At 43.8% G+C, this 17,021-nt stretch overlaps 4 protein-coding genes across 12 annotated transcripts in view; 2 read left to right on the forward strand and 2 right to left on the reverse strand.

Annotated features, from left to right (window-relative positions):
- LOC117645129 (mucin-19-like) overlaps positions 1–2,246 on the reverse strand; it is a 58,953-nt gene extending 56,707 nt beyond the window's left edge. Inside the window, exon 1 of the mRNA XM_034385092.1 lies at positions 1,950–2,246. The gene's annotated coding sequence lies outside the window, so the exon portion shown is untranslated. The remainder of the gene's footprint in view (positions 1–1,949) is intronic.
- Positions 2,247–2,749: 503 nt separating this feature from the next.
- On the forward strand, positions 2,750–5,321 carry LOC117644401 (28S ribosomal protein S29, mitochondrial). Its single transcript, XM_034383824.1, has 9 exons — positions 2,750–2,907; positions 3,318–3,508; positions 3,601–3,814; positions 3,920–4,012; positions 4,109–4,245; positions 4,326–4,486; positions 4,619–4,751; positions 4,865–4,960; positions 5,042–5,321. The coding sequence occupies exons 1-9, from the start codon at positions 2,892–2,894 to the stop codon at positions 5,240–5,242; spliced, it is 1,242 nt and encodes a 413-aa protein (XP_034239715.1). The 5' UTR covers positions 2,750–2,891; the 3' UTR covers positions 5,243–5,321.
- Positions 5,322–5,382: 61 nt separating this feature from the next.
- LOC117644398 (membrane-associated guanylate kinase, WW and PDZ domain-containing protein 1) lies at positions 5,383–14,682 on the reverse strand. Of its 3 annotated transcripts, XM_034383822.1 has the most exons (14): positions 14,312–14,682; positions 12,834–13,739; positions 12,583–12,750; positions 12,302–12,496; positions 12,015–12,203; positions 10,845–11,916; positions 10,589–10,754; positions 10,044–10,236; positions 9,833–9,958; positions 9,580–9,747; positions 9,473–9,507; positions 9,181–9,342; positions 8,955–9,099; positions 5,383–8,162 (listed from the first exon to the last, which is right to left on the reverse strand). In XM_034383822.1, exons 1-14 carry the CDS (start codon positions 14,643–14,645, stop codon positions 8,086–8,088), a joined length of 3,936 nt encoding a protein of 1,311 aa, XP_034239713.1. In that variant the 5' UTR covers positions 14,646–14,682; the 3' UTR covers positions 5,383–8,085. The 3 variants fall into 3 exon arrangements, with proteins under 3 accessions (XP_034239713.1, XP_034239712.1, XP_034239711.1); XM_034383821.1 differs by having other exon boundaries at positions 5,383–9,099; positions 10,601–10,754; XM_034383820.1 differs by having other exon boundaries at positions 5,383–9,099.
- Positions 14,352–16,999, forward strand: LOC117644404 (transmembrane protein 69-like). Of its 7 annotated transcripts, none has more exons than XM_034383831.1 (3): positions 14,352–14,489; positions 15,494–15,630; positions 15,956–16,999. In XM_034383831.1, the coding sequence occupies exon 3, from the start codon at positions 15,965–15,967 to the stop codon at positions 16,688–16,690; it is 726 nt and encodes a 241-aa protein (XP_034239722.1). In that variant the 5' UTR covers positions 14,352–14,489; positions 15,494–15,630; positions 15,956–15,964; the 3' UTR covers positions 16,691–16,999. The 7 variants fall into 7 exon arrangements, with proteins under 7 accessions (XP_034239722.1, XP_034239723.1, XP_034239724.1 ...); XM_034383832.1 differs by lacking the exon at positions 14,352–14,489 and adding an exon at positions 14,518–14,539; XM_034383833.1 differs by lacking the exon at positions 14,352–14,489 and adding an exon at positions 14,733–14,753.
- The last annotated feature ends 22 nt before the right edge of the window (positions 17,000–17,021 follow it).

Here is a 17,021-nt window from a genome sequence, read left to right on the forward strand (position 1 = left end):
AGCGCAGTGCTGCCAGCGAAGCTAATTAGAAGCTTAATTCGGACGCCGTCGCTCTGGTCTATCCACGAGCAGAGACTGGAGACTAGATTTTCGTTCGACTTTTAAATAGTTTAAGGTTTTAAAGTGTCGTCTGCGCGGCCTAACCTCGTCTCTGCCACACCAGACTGCGCAGGGATCGCTAGCTCTGTCTCTGTCGCACTCCCGGGCCGTCCCGCGAGGGTGCGAGAGAGACAGAGCGACTGACCCTAATACACCGGCGATGTGACAGCGAGGCCCACTGTCCACCCCTGTCCACTGCACTGCGGGGCGTCCATGAGGCCTGAAAGGTGTCGCCCACTACCCCCCCCCCCCTGTCTTTTGCCCACCCCCTGGAACTCTATTCATGAAGTTCGTGAGGTAAATCTGTCCCCCTTCCCCGTCTCCTAAGCAGAGACTGGAGTACCGGTGGTAATCTCTCTCTCCCTCCGTCTGTCTCTCTCTCTCTCATGTGAAGTAATTCACATGGATGCCCCCGGCGGCGTCCGCGGCGACCTGGTCGCGTTCAGCGACGGCTAAACTGCACGCGCGCCTGCGCGATGCTGGACTGGCGCCCGTGGAGGAGGCGCGTGCGTGTGTGTGTGTGCGTGTGTGTGTGTGTGTGCGGCTGTGCGTGCGATCTGCAGGTGACCGAGAGCGCAGTGCGCGGCGGTTCGAGGGCGGTGCGCGGCGCGCGCGGAGGCGTTCAGAACGCGACGACGGCGATCTCGGCCGGTCCGAAGGCGACCCGAAGGCGACCGCTGCAGCGATAACTTGTGCGTAGGCGCGGGGACGGCCAGCCGGAGTCGTTCTCGTCGCTCTGTCTCTCTCGCACCTGTACGGGACGCCCCGTGAGCGCGACGGAGACAGGGACAAGCGCCTCGTTGCGGTGCATCGCCTGCCGTCTGGCTGCGCTCCGTCTCTCTCGCACCTACGGCACGCGACGACCGTGCGAGAGAGACAGCGCATCCGTGACATAAAGAGGCAGTCAGAATGCGGATCAAGGATCCCAGGTAATGAGCCCGGCTGCCTCCTTGTCGCTGTCTCACTCGCACCAATGCGGGAAGGCCCATGAGTGCGAGAGAGACGACTGACAGACGAGAGCACTGTTCGAAATCGAACTGATGCGAAAAGGTGGGCTGATCCCGAGCAGCCTCTCTCTCTCTCTCTACTGCAGCACAACATAAACACTAAAAAAAAAAACAATAATACTGCATGCATATTTTGTGACAAAATTGAACTCATGTCCTGGCCCTAATTGTAAAAAAACAAAATCCCCCCAATAAATAATTTTAAAAACTAAAAAACTCTCTCTCTCTCTCTCTCTCTCTCTCTCTCTCTCTCTCTCTCTCTCTCTCTCTCTCTCTCTCTCTCTCTCTCTCTCGCTGTCGTTGCCGCCACCGCATTTGCGCCGCGCGTCGAAGGGAAAGAATAATTGCTGTCAGGTGTGAGTGAGCGAGTGAGTGATGCGGGAAAGGGGGAGGGGAAGGGGGGGAGAGAGGGAGAGTTGCACGCACCGGGGTTATCCGCCAGGGGTACCATCAAGCCTCCGAGAGAGAGAGGGCGACAGTAGCTTTCTTTCTCTCCAGTGGTCTCCGGCCATCGCCACCTGCAGATAGAGAGGATCTGATCCTCCCGCTGCTGCCGGATCAGCGCACTGACTGCGGAGAGTCGTCGTTTCGTCGCGCTGTCCTTGTCGCACTCGCGGGGCGTGCTAAAGGGGCGCGACGGAGACACTGGCGGATTGATTCCCGGATGTCCCGCGCCGTCCTCCTCTCTTCATTTCCAGGAAAGACACCGCGGCGCGCCGGTCCTGCCGGTCCCATCCCGAACCGCGCCGTCGTCGCTGTGTCTCTGTCTCTCTCGCACTCCCGGGGCGTGCGGGGCGTTCCCCACGCCAGTGACTCCAGGGTGACACGCCACGCGCCACTCACCTCGCGCCGCCCGGAGTCCTCCGCCGGCCGCCGGCAACATCGGTAACATCCATCGCGCTGCAGCTAAGGCATCCCAAGAGCGAAAAGCGCACGGACACCGACTGGACTGGACACTCCACTGGACACCGCACTGTTAGACTCAAACCGAACACCGAACCTCTGCGCCCGCTGGCGGTCGCGTCGCGTCGCCTCGTCCGGAGGGAAGGACACCAACCACTCGGGTCTTGGTTTTCGAGCCGGTGCCGCCGACTGGCTCGCGGACGGCGCGGACGCGAACGAACCTACTTCGTGGGCAGCCGGGCCGCAACTGAAGAAGAGGAAGAAGAGAGAGGGGGAGGGGGGAGTGGGAGGCGGCGCGGCGAACACGGCGGCGGGCGGGGTGGGGGAGGGGGAGGGGGTTGCAGACTTGACTTGACCGTTCCCCACCCCTTTCGCCTTGCCTTTCGCACTGCACCCACACCCACAGTGTGCCACCACACCACCGCTGTCAGTCCAGATAGTGGTGGAAAAATGAGGTCCGAGCTTCGCAAACAATCGCCATCAAGACACTCCACTGACGCACAGATAACTTTGTTTCAGTGGGATTTTCGGTCACTGCGAGCTGACTTTACGTCCCTGTTCAAGGTGCGGTCAGAGTTAGTCGGCTCGCTTACAGCAGAAATTTTTGACGCAGGGACCAAAAATCCCGGCCAGAATGCCAGCCTCTTTTGAAACGTTTTGAAACCGGTTATAGTCACCTCCGCAAGTGTCCTTTCAAAATTGCCGCGCAATGGCGCCTTCCGATAGATCGACGTCACAACTCGAATATCGAAGTTTGATCTCGAACTCGCGTCGTCTGTTCGGCTCAGTTTCTTAAGAAGATGGGGTTATGTTTTTGAAATCAAGTCAACCCAAAATTTGTTATTACTTTGCTTTATTTTGTCAGCAGCAAGTTATTTAACGATGGCATTGCGTATTTGTAAGTAATTCAAGTGCCGTGCGTTCTCTCGCACTCTTTGCTGTCATACACTTCGTGCTAGATCCACATGGGTGTCCACTTGCCCATAGGTGTTGCCCTTACTTTTACTGTTTTTACTTGTTACTAACTCACTGGAAAGGGTATGGTCACTAAATAAACGAGAAAAGATTGCTGTTTCTTTCATTGGTCTCAGCTGTCAACCAAATTTCTGTGCCTGTCATTAAATTTATTTTGCATCGGTTAGACATTTCCTATTTATGAATTGTTTTAAATAAATTTGAATCCTATTACTAAATTTCAATTTTACATATTCATTTATTTTGTAAGATTTCTTCATTTAAGTGTTTCTGTAGTTGAAAAGTTCTGAATTTTCTGTTGCGACTTTTTACCATTTACTGTCACTGTTCCAGTACACAATGAACTTTTCTCACATCATGTTGGGGTCATGCAACGCCTGCTCTCATCCGAGAGGGTCCTATCATCAGCTGCTCGGACTGCTGCAGCCCTAGACACTTCAAACCCTGATGGAGGTGAGGCATCAAATAAGAAAACGGCACAACCCAAGATTGTTGCTTCTTTCCGCACCCAAGAAAGTAATCCGGTGAGCAAAGAAAATTATTCCGGGAAGTCCCTGATGCTAATGAAATCTTTGCCCATAAGATTCACGTTGAACTTTGTTTTATTTTTTTGTAGACTAAACATAAAGAAAGTCATCTATCCAGATACTACACAGTGCCTGGAGATATAAGTAAAACTTTATTCCAGTACGGTGGTTTGCCAAAAGCCTATGAAAAGCTATGCCACATCTTTACAGAGACTGCCATTATGGTGAGGAAGCCATATCTTGAAGTGACAAACTGCATCGAAAGTGTAGATTTTTCAAAGCCTGCTGTCAGAATTGTGTTGTGTATCCTTTAAACTTGCCATCTGTCACCATAATCCTTTTCACCCAAAGGAAGTTCCCATTCGGTTTATATTTCATCATAGAACTTTTCCTTAACAAGCTTTGCAGATGGAAAACCCGGCCATGGTAAATCAATGACCCTTGCTCATGTTGTTCACTATGGTTACAGTGCAGGTTTTATGCTGGTACATGTGCCATGGGGTATGTTCTCATTGAAAATTTCATTTCTCTCATATCTCTCTTAAATTTAACAATTTTTTAAAAGTTTGTTTTGTGTGTCGCTTCTGGTTTGTGCAGTAAATACATTCATGAGACGATGTAAAGACGCTTCACCATCTGAATCAAAGCCAGGGATGATGGATGTTCCCATAGATGCGGCTGCGTGGCTTGTTCAGTTTAGGACTCAAAATCAGCATCTATTAAAAACTTTAAATGTTTGTAAATTGCGGTATTTGATTTATTTCTATTTTCTAAGAACTGTGTCTGTTACCATTCCATAAATTTAATGTTGCAGCTGAAAACAAGTAAACCGTATCAATACGGCCCCAGAGACATAATTGAACAAGGGGAGCCCATTGATGCACTGATAGAATTCGGTATAGGCCGTGCCAAGTACGCCTGTGATGTTGTGGAAGCCCTTTTGAGAGAAATCAAAGGTTTCTCAAACAGTGGATTGTAAGTACACATGCCTGAAAACTAGATTTATATTCTATATTTGTCATTTTACATTTGCATGTCAACATAATAAACCTTTATTATAATTAAGCTGTATTTCATGCTACTTTTTTGTCCATTGAAAAATCACAGGGTTAAAACTATGGTAGTAATAGATGGTTTCAATGGTCTCTTCGCTCCGAATTTGAAAACTCAAAGAAGGAAAATACTGGAAGCAAAATGCACTTTGGCATTACCTTTCTTGGAGATAACTCAGTTTGATTGGGTAAGAAAATATCCTCTTTTGTTCCATCTTGTTTTGCTTTTTATTTATTTTATTTTTTAAATCTGATCAATTTATGCACATTTTATATTTGGACAATAATTTTGTTTTTCTAGTGCAATGGAGTTGTAATATTGTCAGTTGATCAGCTTGCACATCATGACATGTTTAAGGCTGAGAGTAATCTGCCTTTGTACCTGTTAGGAAAAGAGGTAAGATGCTGTATTACGTTACTTCAGTTGAAATCGCGCGTTTGTCATATCACTCTTATCTAACAGAAACATAATTTTTAGGGATGGGAACACATTGACCCATTTATTCCCATCATGGTAGACAAATATGATACTGCAGAGATGAATTCTTCATTAGACTTCTACATAGATCGGCGCTGGATTCAACATCCTGGAGGACAGACTGAAGCAGGCCGTGCAGAACTTCGGTCATTATGTGCAGGAAATGGGTTTGAACTGATGAATTTGTGTGCACCTTTGTAAAAAAAAAAACTCAACTGTTGCCTGTATTTTCATGTGTATGTAGTGTATTAAAACTGTTCCTTTTTTTTTTTTCATAACATTGTGTTTACAAGTTTTATGTTCCAGAGAAATTGGGAGCAAGATATTGATGAAAGTACTGCTTTTCACCATAACACATATAATTTATTCCAAGTACTGATACAGTACTAACACCAAATATCATGGCGGCAGTTTACACAACTTTCAGGAAACAACACTGTTGAGAGCGTTAAGAATCAGATCTTGGACCAAACATGAAAAATATAAATTTTCACTGAATACAAAGGCAGTCAAGGAAAGGGAAGGACTAAGGCACACAAATTAACAGTACCTCCTCATATTGAATTAATTTACGAGGGATGCACAGATACATAATGTCTGCAACAGGAAGATCAATTCAAGGTCCACACTAGAATTAACATGAGTAAATAATAGTAATCTCAATCCTCAGATCTATGCCTCAATTTTATCACTTAAAGAGGGCAGTATGTGTGGTTCCATATTATGCACTATATAAATCAATACTTGTCCTTATCTCACATCGTTTACTGAGTGTTATCTGCACATTCTACATTATAAACATGAAGGAAAGTATGTGAGAAATTTTACCTCTTTATACACACAGCAGAAGGTGATAACTCATACATAACATGTGTTCACAAATAGAAGCACATTGTGAACACTAGGCACATGCAATCTTTGGCTAATGCCACTCGTGTATTCATTCTCATTTGCAAGGCAAAATGTAATGACTACACTGGGCTTGTCTTGTTGCTTTATCAAAAGAGGTAAGGGGGGAATGGGGAAATCAAGAACTACTAACCTAATCAAAGTGTATGGACGATTAAGTCATATATACATATAATTACCTTATATCCAAGTACTACCATCAGATAGTATGCATTTAATTCTACTTGCAATAGAATAAAACATGAGCAATAATAACAAGTAGAAATGCTCAAATATGAACACAACCATTGGACAAAGGGTTGACAAATTCAATAAACATGTGTGGTATAAAAAATAACTCGCCTACATGATTAATTTTGTTGCATATGTAAAAACAACAAATGTACAAGCCACAGTAAAGGTGGCATAAAATAATTAAATATAAAACATGCTTGCGAATATTCTCATAAAAACGTCTATAAATTATCCACAATCTCAAACAACTTCATTTAGAAGAAAAATTGATTAAAATAACAAATTTTATGTTCAAGAATGTTCCATTGTCAAGATAATAAAACGGCTATAAAATAGTGAAACTAGTTCTAAGATTAATGTAAGAAAAATCCAACAAATTTCTTTAGGGTGAAAATTTACCCAAAATATCAAGACAAAAATTACTTCACTTGAAGGTATGCTCAATCTGGACTATAACCAAGCCTCACATGACTTTGTGCACCACAAAACGCACAATTCAGTCTTTCTCTCTATCAATTGTTATGTTGGCCAAAACGATAAAAAGACACAAGATGTCGTTATTCAAAACACCAAAATGTAAACTCTGTTCGAACACTAACATGAAAAATTCAGAATGAATGTCACTGACAGTCTTAATTTAAAAGGACGGATATCTTGGCTTACCAAAGTTTCACAATTTTTCCCTTTCATTACAAGGCACACTAGGCAATTTCAAACAAAGCTACAGCAAATTTCAAATGTTACTACTAAACACTTGGAAAATACATTATTGTTTACATCACAATCATGTTCACTTGATTAAATGCAGCATGTTGTAGCACAGTACAAATAATTGTCAAGCATGGCTTACTGCGTTCATATGGCATGTGAGTCAACCTTGAGCCTGTCTTCATTCATACTCCAAACTCAACACAATTGTAAATCAAAAATAACAATATTAATTTAGTGTAGGGATACAGTGTCAACTACTTATCATACTTTTCAAATTGTAAGAGAAAAGTTCCTGACAGCATTAACACCTTAACAAAGAACTTGGCTGTCTTTTGTTTCAGATGCAGTTGTCTTAACATGTCTTTTGTTTGGCAGCAACTACGTGTAAGTATAAAAAAAAAACCACGTGCACTCAAGTAACAACCAAAAACTACGTAATAGTAATGCAATAATAAACCATGCACAACAACATGACAGCAATAGCAACAAATAAAATATTGTTCAATATTCAATTTATAAAATTCTTAACAGCTGCTTCACTAGAATGCCTTGGCAAGATAATATAGTGGAAGCAATATAATTTTAAGCAATATAATTTTTTTAAATATCACTGGATGTAATTAATTTTGAAAAAAAAGGTCAATTAGTCACACCCATTCAATAACTCATGGGGCATAGAGGTCAGTGGACGGAGAATGTAATCAACAAACAACTGTTACCATATCTATCCTGAATCACTTCAAAAGAAAGAATTCACTGCATTTGGAAAAGCAGGTTTAACTTACATTGACAATAAAATTGAAGATAAAAAAAACTTGGCATATGTCTTATGCACAAGTTACTTCCAGAAAATGAGCCAACATTATCCTCAAGATAATCAGATATCTTGGCTTGAGCTCTGTGAGGCAACATCTTTGGGTTCAAGGCAGTAATACACACTGACAATATTCAAAGTTGATTGAGCTGGTTCCCTGATTAAAATGCCACACTGATACAGCTGCCTATCACGACCAGATCAAACTACAATGGCATGTACCATGTACAGTTACAAAACTTAGCGATTGAAACCAAACCTAAACAACTAAAACAGTGCAGACAGCGCAAGACCCCCAACTAATCCATACACAGAGTTTTAAAATGTTGACAGAAGGGCGAAGCGGTGGGACCTGAGAGTTGTTCTTTTAAAGATGTCAGCTTTGCTGGTACGCATCCCAATAGCCAGCATCTCCCACATGGGCTTGGGAAGAACTCGGCCTCATGCACGGGTCTGCACACAAACAATACACCTCAATGCTACCTTACTTCCCACAACAACCCACATCACTAGAATCAGACTCAACTACAACAATTAAATGAATGCACAAATTGAACATGCATGGGTCCCATACCAAGCAGGAGTGAGGGGGATTGGGCCAGTAGGGTGCTAAACAAGGGGGTCACAAAATAGATTGCTTTCCACTAACTGACCATAAAATTTCCAAATGTCCCTGAACCAAAGCAGAACTGAAAGCAGAGGAGGAAAATCCACTTCAAGCATCAATTGAGCATGCAGTCATTCAAGTACTACAGATGTGCCAAATTAATAAAGTTTCAAAAAATTATCTTAGTCTTAAATTGTGCAAATGCTATACAGGGTAGTGACTTGTGCAATTAATAACAATTGATGGTGTCACTGACATAAAGAATACAATTCTCAGAAAACTTCAGAAAAATAGGAAGCTAAATACAAAATAAACATCAGACTTCATCACATCAATTTTCTGAACACCTCAGCAAACTTGAGATGGCATTATATCAAGCATAGGATCATGCACATGACCATTAGCTTCGTTAAGGATCGGCACAGCTAGAGGAGCTGTTAGCGGGTCACTTAAAGGGTCTGTTAGTGATTCAGGCATTAGGTCACTGCACTGACTGTGGCGAGGATGTAACGAGGGGTCGTCAAGGGAGTTGCCAATGGAACCATTCATAGAGTTGCCAAGAGTAGTGGTTAGTTGATTACAAGTCGAATCCATTAAGGTCCCAACCATTTCTTCTGAATAAGTATCGTGACACCCACCTATATTTGGGGGAGGTGGCACTCGCCCCCCTCTTTTAACCAAGAGCCGCACAGATGGGCCTCCATTCCGAATGATCTCAATGGCTTCTGCATGAGTCATGTTTTTGGTATTAATGGCATTGATTTCGATTATTTGGTCCCCAACCTGCAAGATTTAAAGAGACAGAAACATCTTAGTTGTACCACATGATTAAGTGAGCAGGATGACTAAGTCCAAAAGGCATACCTTCAGCCTGTTGTCTAAAGACGCAGGACCATTTTCCGCTATCTGAAGAACAAACAGCGGCATATTCTGAAACTCTCGACCGCCACGGATGCTGAAGCCGAAGCCCCGAGTGCCGCGGTTCAATTCAACAGCATGGTACTGTTCGTCCTCACCACCCTCCTCCTGCAGAGTCAAAAAGAAAAAGAAAGTTGCAGTTTGACGAAGAATTCTTTGCAGACTAACATAACTACAGTGAGGCCCAAAATGAGGGACATTTAAAGCTATATAGGAAATGAGCTCAAGTTTAACTCACCCTGTGAGACACTGATGCAGTGCTAGAAGCATCATCTGCAAAACAAAGAAAGATTATTCACCACTCATAACAAAGAAAATCAAAAGGTGAGTCACTCAAGTATTTACCTAAAGGAGCACCAATAGTCAAAGTGACAGAATAACCAGAATCCTTGATGAGGTTTACAATGTCACCATGATGAAGGCTAGTGATATTCATATGGTTGACTGCTAAAATACGGTCGCCTATATGCAATTGATTGCATCGTTCTGCAGGACTTCCTTCAATAATTCGACCTAAAGAAGTAACCAAATATAATTAGAGCAACACAAATGCAAAACTACAACCAATCAAATGACATTTTCTAGTTTAGTCTATTACCAATGGTAGAGCCAATTTTATTGACTGAAGATATAATAACAAAACCAAAGCCTTCATTTTCTCTTCTTGTGACAGTAACATCGTAAGGGTATCCACCATCGTGTCTGCTACCGTAACTTTGAACATCTAAAAAAAAAAGGGAAAAAGAGCGGCAGCTTTAGATTGAGTTCTTCAAGAGTTAGATTCATGAGATGAAACTTTCCAAAATTACCATGGGAGGGAATCCTTCGGCGAATGCCCAGGGTGACACGTCCCGCGGCAGCAGCTCTCGCCATCAGTTGCACCACATGGTGATGAGATGTGTTGATGACAGACTGACCATCCACACTCATCATCTCATCACCAGTACAGAGTCTGCCATCCAGGTCTGCTGCCCCACCAGGAACAATGTGGCCTACAGACACCTGGAGATAAAAGTATCTGAGTTAGGAACATTGTGGCATTGGATAACAGTTATGTATGCATTGCCTTCAAAGATAGCAAGGAAAGGACAGAAAAGGCAATGTGACCAAGACCATGACCATTCCTCATGCAAGACCACTAAAGGCCAATTTTTAAAAAACCAACACATCAGTATTAAAAACCTATCCAATGAGACTGAAATTTAGTTCCTATAAGCTCTTGAAATTAAGCCTCAGCAATTGAAGTACCATTACCATAATAAATTTAAGAAAATTTATTTATGATTCATGAACCATGCAAAGAGGCACTTGTGTTGGCTTCACGCCACAGGCACAGTGCATTTATTGATCTCACCGTTGATCCTACCTGGGAGCCCTCTTCAGTCCCACCAACAATTCGGAAACCAAATCCTGTTTCCTGTCTCTGAAGAGTCACCAGTGTTTCGACCCAATCAAACCCAGGCTCGGCAGGATATACCCTAGCTGGACCAAGACCGATCCATCGAGGATCACGTGGGTACCTACAGACATAAGGTACACCACAATTTTAGGAGATGTGCACAATTACCACCAAAAAATAAAAATAAAAGGAATACAAACAAATAAATTACCTGGATACAAGGCTAGATAGTGGCTGCTCGTGTTCAAAGCTGGTGCTTTCTTTGCCCTTTGGGTAATAATCCAGATTTGGATGAGGAGCATAGCCAGTAGGTGTCTGTGCATCATAGGCATAACCATAACCCGGATCATAACTCCCATAGCCATTGTAGTAAAGTTGATTGGGAGGAGGGTAATGGCCTCTGTGAGACACAGGATCGTCCAATCCGTTCCCCGGACTGTGGCTTCGACTGTACTCATCTGGGCTTCTCAAGGAGGTGTTGGCAAGTCGCTGGCTCAAGTCATACGAGTGCGGATGGGGATACGGAAAAGCTGTTGTTTGGTAGCCATCGTACTGGGAAGCAATAGACGGACTTTGCAAAATATCAGTATTTTTATCAATGTCACTGTCTGCTTTCAGGCTTGGATCATTGTGCATCCAGGATCCAACATTGGTAGGGGTCTTTGCACGTATTCTTGTATCTACAAGGGGTGTTTTTGGTCGGGTTGGAACAACTTCTTTAGGTTGAGTACTGTACAAGTCAGCTGTAGGAGTTTTACTGCGATAAGCTTTTCTTGCTCCAGGCAGCACGAGATCTTCCTTCTTCCTGGCCTTGTTCTTGTTTGAACTTGATCCTCTCTGTACAGTTATAGTTGCATCCACATTCCGTGGGCAATCTTTCAACACTTGAACAACATCTCCATGGCACATTGTACGTACATTTACATTGTTAATTTCTACCAGTATATCTCCTTCTTGTAAAGTTTTACAGCGCTGTCTGTCCAGGATTTTTTTCACCTTTTGTCCATAAGCACTGTCAGCAATAGTGAAACCAAACCCCATTGCACCTTTCACAATAGAGATGGTGAGAAACTCTGGCTTGGCTGGCACTGGAGGGTCAAGGAGGGTATCTGTCGAGTTCGGCCTAGGAATGGGAACACCTTGATCGATTCTGTCACAAAGCTCCGGCATTGACTTAACAGAGCTGTTGGCAAGATCGTCAGGTTCCATGAAATGATAACCCCGTTCAGATTTTACATCACCATTGTGGTACATGTATGAGTTATTTCCCGGAATATGAGGATCTGAAAAAAAGTCATAAGCCAACAATGACACCAATGTCATAAACACAAAACATTATTATTATTATTATTTAATTACTGTACAGAGAAAAGCCACAAACCTGGAGCATTCACAGCAACTGTTGTTACGACTTCTGTGTTTGGATCATTGGGATCAAATGGCAAGGGATAGCCACGACAAACTTCAAGTGACACAGTTTCCCCAGGAGCAATTGATTGGAACATGCTGACCATGTCATGATGGGTAAATCCCAGGACACAAGTATCATTAACATAGACCAGCACATCACCTGCAGAAACCAAAACAGTAACACAGAGCAATAAGAAACAGAACAAGACATAATAGGCAGTTCACTTCTACTAAAATTAAAAAGAAGAATGAACTGACCTGTCTGGAGCTTTCCATCAAGCCAAGCTGAACCATTTGGGACCACAGACTTGATTTGTAAAAACTCTTCTTCAAGATCATCTCCACCAACAATCGTAAAACCAAGACCTCTGGCAGATTTGATAAGTGTTGAATGGATACGTTCTCCCTCTAACTCCATAGGATTTCTTGTAAAAAATGCCCGTGATGAGCAATCTGGACACACAAAAAGCATTTCAAAGTTAAAGATCTGAGAAAATGATGGACTAACAGTAAAAAATTTAAGACTTCAGAACACTAACTGTTTTGTCTTTTGGATGGAGTTGATGGCACACTTCCAGCATTTGAGCCGTGAGAAACACTTTGAGGGGGACCAAGGGGATGGTGCTGCTGGGAGTTGTGCATCGCATTGTGAGGTGGTGGCGGAACAGGGTACTGCCCGTCGCTTCCAAGCTCTTGAATAAGGCTTTCTGCAACGTGATAAATTTATGAAGCACTGTGCGAAAGAGTTCATCATCTGAAGTAATCAATAAGTCCATTTCAATCGACTTACCAGGGGTTCCAGAATCATTAACAGCTCGTTTAGCTTGAATTACAGGATTCTCATACTGAGTACGCCTGTTTACATGATCAATGTAGTAAGTTCCATACTGAGGATCATGAATTTTTTCCCAGCCATAGGGTAGTTCATCTTCAGTGCATTCTTCTAAAGACTTCTTTTGGAACTTAGATAATCTAGGATCTAGCCAATGAGAAGTTCCAGTATTATGATCTATGAAATAGGCTTCGCCTCTTTCAGTGAAAGCCTTTTCCCAGTTTGGTGGAAGTGGACCAATATCATCGCCAGAGGTATGGTGACTCTGGCTTGGACCATCATTGTAACTAGGGGGAGCATCAGGAAATGATCCCGACCCATTCATTTTGACGTCACTTAGTTCACTGTGGGCATTATGATTATTAAATTTATGATGATGAGCCTCTGCATGGGCGTGAGCATGGGTGTGAGCATGAGTGTGAGCATTTGCATGAGCATGATCAGATTCTGCTTCAGGTTCTGTGCTTTTCGCTGCCATGGCTTCGACGTTGGACCTGTTTCTTCTCCGCTTGCCTTCGGATGAGGGATGCGCCCCTGGAAACAACCCTGTGGCTGCTGGGATCACACTGCTTGCAGATGCAGGACCACTAGAAGGCTCTTTTGATGGTTTGGGCGTTCCATAATGGTTTCCCTCATAGATACCGCTTTCAAGAAGACTTCCACCTCTTTCAAGTTTAGCAAATTCTTCTAAACTTAAAAATGTGTAGTCTACACCATTCACTTCTCCGTCTCTTGGTAGACGTGTGGTGACGGGGACTGTTCGAAGGTATAGATTGTCCCTGATAGTGTTCTGCAAATCGTGATCGACTGAACCTCGTTGGAAGCGGGTGTTAAGGAAAACTCTCAGATCTTTGGGAACAGCACCTGCAATAAAGATAAAGATGGTAAGATGCATTTAGATTCACTGACCCGTAAAACACGGTGAAAATGTCAACAGCTTTTCCAAGAAGTTATCGAGAAAATGGATTCGCCCTCTGCCAACCAGATATTTAGAGGGGCATATGGAAGACGCACTTACAGACTAAGATATTCATCAAGTAAAAAATCAATGACAGCTTTTACATAGCAAAGCGGTAGCAAAGCCTGCATACAGCATCGCCAAAAAATCACAACACAATACACACCCTAACCTTAAATCAGAACATAAACAAACGCCAAATTTCAACATTCCGCGAAACTTTCACCAACGAGTGAATTTTGTTTTCATGCCAGTGGTGCAGCACGACTACTTGAGGCGATTTCCTTGCGGAAAACGGCCCAGAGCGAGAGTAAAAGCGGAGACCTCTTTACGGGTGGGTGCAGCCAAGCAGCCTACATACGGCAATGGCGCTGGCGCCGCCCGGACCCTTCCAATCGAGGCAAACAGGTGGAATTGGCTCACAGCGACCCGAAAGCGGCGCGCGAACGCCAACGGGTCCATTCCGGATGGCACTTACCAGCTCGGACTGCCTTGAGGGTGACTGGGTTGCCGTTGCGGCAGCAGTGACTGAGCCAGGCGACCACGTCCCGCTGGGTGTAGCCCGCGACCTTCTCGCCCTGCACTTCCAGAAGCAGGTCGCCGTCGTACAGTCCGGACCCCTCTTCCGTCTCGAACACGCAGGCAAACTCGCCCAGGTCTGACCCACCGCGGACAGCGAAATTGACGGCGCCGTCCTGCTTGGCGCGTACGACAACCTCTCTCACCTCCTGAGACCAGTGACTAGCGTCTAAGTCCGCTTGGCATTTCGAAACACTTGGGGTATTGGGCCTCTTTTGGCCAGGCCTCTGCATTATGACATAGTTTTCAGGACATATTTAAGTCTTCCGTCACTATCGAAGCTCGGGCGATCTCAAACTCACATCCTCCACGGCGAGAGAGGCGTCGACGTGAAATCTAGGGTAAAGGGCTAACCTACTGCAGCAGGGGCCATGTTGACATCAAACCGAGCCGAGCCGAGAGAGTTTACTCATCATCTCCCCAACGGTTGCTTCCCCTCTGCTGCTGCTCGCCGGACAAGAGCCATTCGTTGTATCAAACAAGTTTCAGACTTTCAGTTTCAAACATTGCGCAGCGTCTCTTCGCGGCAAATATTATCCGTTGCACACTTATTTACATTCACACGCCCACGTTCAAGAGACGGACATGGAGTCCAGTGCCCAGTGCACCTGTCCTGTCAGATCAACGAACACCTTGCTTGCATCTCTCCACCGCTGTCAGTGGCGTAGCTACTCTTGGGTGTAACGCTCCAACTTTCTTTTCTGCCGTCCCCTTTTCCGCTTTTCACCACTCCACGAGACTTTTGTTCCCCAAGACGAACTAAAATTTTAATAAAAGCAGCAGGAGCCGAAAATAATGTTTATCACTATTTTTTGAAGAAACGTTACAGTCTATCAAAAGCCGGTACGGAGTAGGCTCCGCCATGGCGGCAGATGCCGCACGCACGTTAGGAAGATTTGACTTTAAGAAGTGACGTCATTCCTTTCATTAGCATCATTATTTATTGTTAAATTCCGGTACTCTGTCGGTTGTTCTCACCAAGTAACGACGCTTGGTAATACGCACTTATCGGGTCCAGCTCGGCGACGTGTCAAAGCTCGGAATAACAATAAAGTAATGTAAATAATTTTTTTTCCTACAGATGACTGCAAATAACGGTCTACCGGAAGGAGAGGGAGAGTTCTCCAGTCAGTGAGCGGAAGGGAATTTACTGCTGGCTCCTCCGCCCTCGAATCCTGCTGCAATTTTGTGAATTTCTAGTAATTTTGAACTTGACAGGTAAGCACGAACATTTGATCGTGAAGCTCCAAAAACGATGCTTGCCCCATGGTTAACATCGCGTGAAATAACCTCTTGACTTATATAGTTTTCTTGCCATGGATGTGCAAAGCATTGTTGTAGCATTCACCATGGCTGTCAATCTTGCTTCTTGGAACTAGAAATAGCCCTTAAAGGACTAACTATCCTGATGTAGTCACCTCCAGTTTAAACATGTTGGGTGTGGGAAGCATTTCTTAAATTAAATGTGTTCTATTCCCCTACAGTAGACCTTCACTTTTTTAATATCTTTCCCACTGTACCTCAAAAAGTCGTTTGCTTCCAGGCCTCCAAGATGTTCAAATTTGCTGCTCAACGACTTTCCTCAACGAGCCTTCTCAACTGCTCAAAGGTGCACGCTCCCAAGCTCGCCTGCTCTGCTACTTGGTCTCACCTCGCGCCGCTGTCAGTTTCTGGGACTTCAAAAAACCCACATTCTTACAATGGATTCCTTCAAACTTGTGGTGTACAGAACTTTGAAACTCGAAGCTTAATTCATTCATCTTCTGTTAATAACAAGCCAGATGTTATGGATGAATTTCAGAAACGATACAAGCACATGCTTTCGCAAGTCAGTTGGCAAGAAGTGAAAAAGTCACCCCAACCTGCCCTTGCATATGGAGCTGCTGGGTTAATCCCTTTTGTGTTCCCACCTTTGGCTATTCTTCTCAATGGGGAATTCCTACCAAATCTTGGATTTGTTCAGTTAGCTTATGGAGCAAGCATCTTATCGTTTTTAGGTGGTGTAAAATGGGGCTTTGCTGTTCCTGAGAACAGTCAGCAAAAACTATCCTGGGATAATTTGGGCCAGAGTGTGTCTTTATCCTTGGTGGCATTTGGTAGTTTGATATTGCCTCCCTGGATAGGCACGCTGACGCTTGTTGCGGGAATGGGTGCTTCAGCCTACATAGATATCACGTCTCCTGGATACCCTCAGTGGTTTAAAGCCATGAGACTTTGTCTGTCAGGTGTAGCCATTGGCAGCCTTCTCTTTGGCTGGCTGTTGAGAATTTTGCTTTAAAGAGTTTAATATTTGTTATTCATTCATGAACACTTAAGTGATTTACCTTAAACCTGTTATTTAACTGTGATCCGTTTTGGAAATTAAGTTAGCATTGATTAACTCCTGTAGCATTAATGACATAAACATGAGAGCCTTTTTGAAAGAGGACTCTAGTTGTTTGTCGCAGGTATTTTTGTATGATGTGTGACTGTGGTAGCAGATTGCTAGTCTAAATGTTGTAGCATACTTGTTAATGCACTAGCTCTACATGTTCAGAAGTGTTGTTTAATGTTTTTTTTAATAATGAAAATACGTATCTATTCTGCATCAGTAAACTCATTACTAAAAG

The sequence above is a fragment of the Thrips palmi genome, unplaced genomic scaffold, assembly GCF_012932325.1.
Source record: "Thrips palmi isolate BJ-2018 unplaced genomic scaffold, TpBJ-2018v1 HiC_scaffold_18, whole genome shotgun sequence".
NCBI lineage: Eukaryota > Metazoa > Arthropoda > Insecta > Thysanoptera > Thripidae > Thrips > Thrips palmi.

Excerpts from the sequence above, each read along its gene's own strand:
- LOC117644401 (XM_034383824.1), top strand. Across the intron at positions 4,752-4,864 it reads AGATAACTCAGTTTGATTGG|TGCAATGGAGTTGTAATATT; the intron begins GTAAGAAAATAT and ends TTGTTTTTCTAG. Across the intron at positions 4,961-5,041 it reads TGTACCTGTTAGGAAAAGAG|GGATGGGAACACATTGACCC; the intron begins GTAAGATGCTGT and ends CATAATTTTTAG.
- LOC117644398 (XM_034383820.1), bottom strand. The coding sequence starts at position 14,645 with ATGCAGAGGCCTGGCCAAAAGAGGCCCAATACCCCAAGTGTTTCGAAA. Across the intron at positions 10,755-10,844 it reads CTATCTAGCCTTGTATCCAG|GTACCCACGTGATCCTCGAT; the intron begins GTAATTTATTTG and ends TTATGTCTGTAG. Across the intron at positions 9,343-9,472 it reads CTGCATCAGTGTCTCACAGG|GAGGAGGGTGGTGAGGACGA; the intron begins GTGAGTTAAACT and ends TTGACTCTGCAG.
- LOC117644404 (XM_034383831.1), top strand. The coding sequence starts at position 15,965 with ATGTTCAAATTTGCTGCTCAACGACTTTCCTCAACGAGCCTTCTCAAC.